Source organism: Perkinsus marinus (assembly GCF_000006405.1).
Source record: "Perkinsus marinus ATCC 50983 genomic scaffold scf_1104296935302, whole genome shotgun sequence".
Classification (NCBI taxonomy): Eukaryota; Perkinsozoa; order Perkinsida; family Perkinsidae; genus Perkinsus; species Perkinsus marinus.
Genome location: NW_003214508.1, coordinates 326403 through 333317, shown reverse-complemented (window position 1 = coordinate 333317; position 6915 = coordinate 326403). Strand labels below are relative to the sequence as shown.

At 50.4% G+C, this 6915-nt stretch overlaps 3 protein-coding genes across 3 annotated transcripts; all 3 read right to left on the bottom strand.

Moving 5' to 3' along the window:
• Positions 1 to 2368: 2368 nt before the first annotated feature.
• Pmar_PMAR003378 (hypothetical protein) lies at positions 2369 to 3581 on the bottom strand. The gene is made up of 8 exons (XM_002784079.1): positions 3391 to 3581; positions 3247 to 3342; positions 3126 to 3205; positions 2950 to 3073; positions 2748 to 2895; positions 2621 to 2690; positions 2506 to 2566; positions 2369 to 2459 (listed from the first exon to the last, which is right to left on the bottom strand). Exons 1-8 carry the CDS (start codon positions 3555 to 3557, stop codon positions 2393 to 2395), a joined length of 813 nt encoding a protein of 270 aa, XP_002784125.1. The 5' UTR covers positions 3558 to 3581; the 3' UTR covers positions 2369 to 2392.
• A 765-nt stretch (positions 3582 to 4346) lies between these two features.
• Positions 4347 to 4523, bottom strand: Pmar_PMAR003377 (hypothetical protein; the record flags this gene model as incomplete). The annotated part of the gene is made up of 1 exon (XM_002784078.1): positions 4347 to 4523. A coding segment is annotated over one exon (177 nt), but the record flags the coding sequence as incomplete, so codon positions are not given.
• Positions 4524 to 4653: 130 nt separating this feature from the next.
• Pmar_PMAR003376 (membrane-associated calcium-binding protein, putative) lies at positions 4654 to 6244 on the bottom strand (the record flags this gene model as incomplete). Its single annotated transcript, XM_002784077.1, has 11 exons — positions 4654 to 4697; positions 4754 to 4817; positions 4901 to 4987; positions 5082 to 5212; positions 5273 to 5336; positions 5387 to 5464; positions 5521 to 5646; positions 5694 to 5725; positions 5782 to 5869; positions 5914 to 5986; positions 6030 to 6244. The coding sequence occupies 11 exons, from the start codon at positions 6242 to 6244 to the stop codon at positions 4654 to 4656; spliced, it is 1002 nt and encodes a 333-aa protein (XP_002784123.1).
• Between the last annotated feature and the right edge of the window lie 671 nt (positions 6245 to 6915).

The following is a 6915-nucleotide window of genomic DNA, read 5'->3' as shown; positions in this document are numbered from 1 at the left end:
CGACGACGGACCTGCTGGACTTCCCTGTTCATGAGGTTGTAATTGAGGTGATAGACCACAAGTATGGATAGGACCACAAAAGGCAAGATCACACTGTCCGATCCACTGCAGTGAGCACACCCTCCGCTGCTGTGATAGAACCTACATATTGCATCGACCAGAGGGATGACGTTATCGAGTTACCCGGGCTCACAGAGGGCGCATACCAGGCCGATACGATGCTCCGAGCACAGGTCGCCTATTGGACCTAATGTATAGATAGCATTCCTTTCAGTGATCACGAGACCTACCTCCAGGGCACTCCCTCCCGCTGAGACACTTGCGTAGCCTCATAGGCTCCATCGGAGTAGCCCACATCCCCGACGGCACCACGGGCCGCGTGTGATAAGCTATCTAAACCAATTCCGGCTCGGATTGCCCCCCACGAGTGAGTGATTTCATCTGACTTTATATGGACCTTCACCACGCCATTCCACCCCTCCCCTGCAGGTCATTCCCTCAGGACACGCCTCACACGGGGCAAGCTTGCTGGCGTTGGATCCACCATATACTGGGAGTAGTCCTTCCGAAGTGGAGTGGACGACGACGATGACGAAGTAATTCTCGGAGCATACACACCCTTGAACAGATTGTGTGGCCGGACCTATTGTTTTACGCTTGCCCGCCTCCGGACAGGGTATACAACGGGACGAGCCTGAGAGCCACTCATCATCAGGAACACAGTCGAGATTACGGAATTATGGTAGTCTGTCTTACCAAGACTGGGCTCATATGTGCCTATGGGACAAGGCTCACACGCAGTCTGTCCTTCGGTATCAGTGTACGAGCCAGGCAAGCATAGAGGGCATGCTGCCTGCCCTGGAAGCGGCTAAGAACAATATAGTTCAAATGGTTAAAGAGCTGGACCAGATATACAATGGACTCAGTCCGCACAGGTTCGAATCCTGCCAATGTCGTTTATGCCACCGCTGCATACTTGGAACTCTCCCTTTGAGCAATTCTTGCACCCCTCGAATGAGTCCAAGTACCTTCCAGCCGCACAACATGACAGCTCTTGCGATGGCTAAGGAAGAGGATCCGCTCTGGCGCGGACTTCAAATATGCGGCATAGAACTCACATCGCACAGATATTGTGTGTATGCCGATTTTGATGCAAGTAGTAGTAGTAGTAGTAGCAGGAGAGAGAGTGCTAGCGGTCTCCACCTCGCAACAGAGAACGGCATGTATCGGCCTGGGAAAATGAGTATGCTGTATGAGTATGCATGAGAGTATGCATGAGAGTATGCTAGCATGAGTAAGCTGCATGAATAAGTAGCTAGAGTATGCTGCATCGCATGAGAGTATGCTCAATCTAGTGCATATCGACGAGGCGCACTGCACGCAAGAGTAACACCAGAGGACAGTGGAAACTTTCTTTTTTCTGTTGCCAAATGTTCTGAATAAAATGCAATGTTGGTTTCATATAATACTTGGGGCACCATGGGGTAGTCACTGGCTGCGGGGATCGTCGGGAAATCACCACCATTTTCAGAAACCCGACAGTAGTACTTTTACCATTATCACGCGTGTCATAGCTTCACATCAGCGACGACTGGACCCATGTACTGACCTGGGCCTGCAACTCTTCCGTTTGCTTGTGCGTGTACAACTTACGAAGTAACGTAATATTAGAAGCGATAGACGTAGCTAGCATTCACCAGAGGCAATTTGTGGTGAGAGGATGTGACATCTTCCCACAGTACGTTCGTCACCTCAGCCAACACACTTTGCTTCTCTCCAAGCATCTCCTCCTGGCCTCGGTCGAGACTTGACCCACTGTGCTGTTTCCACAACTTCTCCGATACATCTCTACTGCGGATCTCTTCCTTTTGAGCAGTAGCTATCTCGGATAACTGCAATGGATTCACTCGAGTGATTATAGCAGTAACCAGTCGGAGGTACCTGACTCCTACTGAGGGAGTCCTCACCAGCCTATGCTCCTGATTTCATTTAGTATCCCGGATCGCCTTACCCATCCGCCTCTCATCATAATACTCGGCCACCACAAAGCTCTACAGATGCATCAGCTACCCTCAGCAGTCGCACACCATCACATTACCTTTTTCGCGGGTTCTGTCCACTCCCTCACTATACGTACGCTACTGCTATTGGTCAACAGCTCGGTCACTGCTGCTGGGCAAACAGGCCGAACTAAACCCGGTACAATCTGCCATCTACTGTCACTAAAATCACAATCGCCCATTGAGACTACCACAACGGCCAAGTGAGTCGGATTGAGGTCATCCTTCTGCTCCTCCTCCTCGTTGATCGCATCCTGACGGCTACCGAATACTCCGCGTAATGAGAAACTCAATAGTAAGGCATGCGATACAGAAACAATAACACAAGCGTGTTAGTCAGATGCTGACTGGAGGCACTTCGCAGCTCCGGACAAGAATCGGTCGGTCATATTGCCATACCTGATACCACATAGACACATGGAAGGAGAGCTGTGCTACGCCATACTTTGGTCCTCTCGCTGAATTGCCGAAATATATGGCATGGAGGACGTGGATGAGTACAGTGCCTACACAAGGACCAGAGATCACTACGGCTCTAAAGCCGTTGTTGCTACTACTACCACGTATGTCTGCCTCCACTTCGCCATTGAACTTCACTACTACTCGACGTTCACTCGGGAGGCACTGCACCTATAATTAGTGACATAGTCTGTACTGTGGCCGGGTTGATGACGATTATCCCCCTACCTCTAGCACATCGCCCTTCTGCAGCTCCTTCCCCTTCAATACAGCGATGAACTCCGACACTTGCTCTTGAGCAGGCCTCTGCCTACCCGACACTTCTATCACGTCCAAGTACGAGTTCATAGATCTCTCGAACCCCTGTCGGACATGCCTGAGGGGTACAGCCACCACACTCACTACAGTACGAATAGGAGAGAAGTAGCACTTAGAGTCCTTCTTAGTGATGAAATTAAAATAAAAAGTCTTTTCTACTGCCGGCCCAAAGACACTATCAGTAGAGCCACCGTCCGCCTTGACCCGATTCAAATGGGCCTCAGAGACGTATATGCCTACAACGGCAACACGCTGTGCTCCACCTCAGCTCCATGCTGCTGCTGCTACCTAGGGCATAGGCTCGGGCGGGAGGGAACCAACAGAGATTCTGCATGCATCTAGGCGCGGCACCGACAATGACGTGTGATCTGTAGGAAGTCCGGAAGGAAGGTCCGAGACTGCGTAGTACCTCAGGTTGGGAGGCACACCGACGGCTATCTTCGTAGGGAACTGCACTCCGAGGGTTTCCTCAATGTAAGGGGTGTCGTCGCGGAAGCTGGAGTAGCTGAGGAGGGCACGAGGACAGACTATCCATCACAAGGCATTGCCCCACTCAGGCACAGCCCTTCGTATTATCATCGGCCCTGCAGTCTCGTAACAGAAGGTTGCCCCTCCCACTACTAGGAGGCCCGATGCAGCTAGGGTACCCGTAGCAGCAACAGCCACCTTGGCCACCTCTACCATCCTCTGCTTGAGGAAGTGACGGGCGAAGGTAGACATTGTGAGATGAGCACAACTCCCTAGCCGAATGCTTGCCATATCACCTCCCTGACCCTCCGGAGAATATCAGCAGACAGAGTCTATCATGAACCCCCACGTAGTACTATCGAAAAGCTAAAGCCCTCCTGACACAGCTATTGAGGTCATAGTCGATCGAAGGTGCATTCAAGCGGTTAGTAGTGGTGGTCATCCTTCGCTACTGTCGCTACTCTAAGCCAACCCCTTCCCCTCACATATGCCAAGTATCCTCCGAGTGAACCTCAATAAGTAGCAATTCGCCGTCACTTATCTTCACCTCAAGAACAGTAGTAGGTCCTCAAGATGTGGACAGACTTAGTTCCTAATGACTGCTGCTTCTTATTAGCTCCAACGCATCTCCTCTTAACATCAACGTGAAGCATGATCATCCACAGTCGTCCCTATGCCCAGGTGCCTCTCCAAACGTCGCAGCCTGTCTTGCAAATCCTCGAGATCAGCAATCAGGTTCTGAGAGTAGAAAGGCAACCCCCGTCCACGACATCAGTATAGGTACTTTGATACGTCCACTGCGAGCCTTCCCCTGCTTGACCATCACCGGATAGTCGCCACGGTGAGCCTCTACAACTTCCATCAGCTCCTACCAAGGCACCATCATAGCCATACCGATCTCTTGCAGTAGGGGCGTATTCACTGCCCCTCCTTCAAGACACCGAGCAGCCTTGCCTACCTACCCGGTGGTGAGTCCGGGCTGCTACTAGTAGTCCCTCTCGAGCCTCACTAAGAGAGCGGCTCAGTACCTTATCCACCTACGACAAGGGACAAGATCCAGCCACGTTGGATCAGTCTGGTGGGGACCATTGCTGCTGCCTTCACGGCTCTCCCTCGCAGACGGTCAGATACCACCACAAGGCGCTCAGACTCAGCCATTCTCTGTCTGGCTAGATCCTCTAGCCCCTCCACCTGTTCGACCAGTCCGCCATTGACCATGGCTACATCCGAGACTACCCGCTACAATGTGCCATTCACTGCACAACTCAACGCGATATGCGATAGCGATAGAAAGTGCTCATAATAGCTGAGAAAAATAAGAGATTCCATGAACCGGGAGAAGGATTATTCAAAGGTCCGCGTCTTCCTCATCATCGGGATCTTCGGGATGACCTCGAAAGTAATCAATATCCTCCCGAAGGACCAACCCCCAGCAGTTAAGACACTACCCGTCTCAGCTGCATCCCCAATGTTCTCTGCACCCTCCTCTCCCTCATCACCAATAGGGTCCTCCTAAGAACACCATTATTGGCGGTCACTACTGAGTGAGTGACGACAACAACATAGTTCGGCAAGAGCAACTACCAGAGACCCACCGGAAGCAGTAGCACGGTCAGGCTCTGGATGAACGGATGAGCTCTAAGACTTGTAAACTTTTCCATGTCTTCCAGAGCCTCTTCCAACTGAGACCAGGAGACAGATCGAAACTATGCGGAGTGGGCCCACATAGGGCATCCACTCCTTAAAGAACGATCAATCACTCAGATGCTATACTACCTCTTCCATGCTTATCTTTCCATCGCCGTCTCCATCGATCAGCTCTAACAAGTTGCGGCCAGGTTCAAGATGCGCGCTCTCGAGATCGCGGCTGTATACCTCGAATTCCTCCAAGCTCCAGTACCCATCTCCTACAAGGAGTCAACCATCAATGCTACCCAACGAGCAGCTCGGCACACTCGCCGCCTCACCATCAGCATCGTATTTCCTAAACTCGCTCCCTTCTACCTCACCAGCATCGTCGGCACCATGCTTCTAGCATTGAAAGGCACATTGAAACCCGGCATATTCCCATCGATGCCTACCTCTTTAAGGGCCTCGTTCGCATCAAGTTTGCCATCCTGATTGAGATCCCTATACGTGAAGTCTGTCACCACGACAGTCTACAAGCAGCCAACAAGTGATCAACGTAGACTGGGTGGTACCCAGCTCAACTGACCTCGGCCAGATCAGACCCCGGAGTAGGGATGAAGAATGAGACGAATTCATCGAAGCTCAAGTGGCCGTCAGAATCGACATCTCCAACTCTGAAAAGCTTTTCAAGGGAGTGTGTGTTAGCCTCTATCTGATAGCATGAACCATGACGAGTTCTTCTACACCATTAGCACCTACCCACTGCTGGCGGAGTTCACCAGATGGACCACCTACGCATGTGAAAATGTGTGATCCGGTCGCCGCTGCTACCAACACCATCACCCACCTTCACCCAAGTCGTAGAGAGCCAAGAGTTCTTCCAAACTCACTGCCCCATCTCCATCCGTATCGAACGAGCTCTTATCAGCTTCGATCTGAGAGACTATCATCGCAGTACAAGCTACTCAAACGATGGAACCTGCTGACGGAACTCGAGCCTCGCAGTTTTCCGAGTGACTTCCCCCATCTCCTCTAGAGTCACCAAACCATCCCTGAGGTGATGCGTATTCGGACTCCAACGTGGTCGTAGCTCACTCATCGATATCAAGATGCTTTTCGAACAAAGTGAGGATTTGATCTTTCTCGAGAGGACGCATGCCACCCATCATATAATCATTATAATCTCCGTCGAAGGTCTCATCTTCTCCAATCTCAGCATCCCAATCTTCATCAGAGAGGTCCTCCTCCGCCGTTGCTCTCCCAAGGAGCAGGTAGCAGCCGATGAAAAACGAAAGGCGTACGAAATGCATCGTAAAAAACCTGCGGGGTCTCTTGGATCAAGACTGAATCTTTTTCCGGGGAGAATACGCGCATTGATTGAGACAATAAGAGAATTCTCGAAGACTCCATACCCTTATCCACACTGCTCCGTCTGTAAATGCCCATATACTATATGGCATATAGTAGCAAACGCCCGACCTCAGGTGAGGGAAGCACCCTGTCTTATCAATACCAACTCAAAGGCGTCTTATATTGTATCTCTGTGTACTATTAATTTTAAGTCTATCTCTATAGATTTAAAGGTATACTCCACGGAATGAAAGGTCAGCTTCGAAATGAAAGTTTGATTCTCGTAGACCGGTCGAAAGTGAAAGTTCAAGTTCGTAAATGAAATTTATGAATTCGGAAACGCAAGTTCAAATTCGTCCAACACAAGACCAATTTCGTCGAAAATCAAATCTCAGTGAGAAGAAAAAAGAGAAGATGTCCAGGACTTTTCCAAGTGGATGACGAAACGGTGTTGGAACATATGTTCGCTTTCCTCAACTGAGCTCAGAATTTTCCCCACTTATTATAGGGGTTTATATACGAAGTGGGGTAGAAATGTACGGAAAAACCAATGAGAATTTCCCAAAATTTCCTCAAAATTTCATATCGTCGGCCACGCATGCAGTTGACCATGTGCATACTCCCCCCCCCT

What these genes read in the sequence shown, in the direction of transcription:
- Pmar_PMAR003378 (XM_002784079.1), bottom strand. Translation starts at nt 3,557, where the DNA reads ATGTCTACCTTCGCCCGTCACTTCCTCAAGCAGAGGATGGTAGAGGTG. An exon ending in GGTGTGCCTCCCAACCTGAG is followed by an intron (nt 3,206 to 3,246) that starts GTACTACGCAGT and finishes GACTTCCTACAG; the next exon opens with ATCACACGTCATTGTCGGTG. An exon ending in ATCACTAAGAAGGACTCTAA is followed by an intron (nt 2,896 to 2,949) that starts GTGCTACTTCTC and finishes TGTACCCCTCAG; the next exon opens with GCATGTCCGACAGGGGTTCG.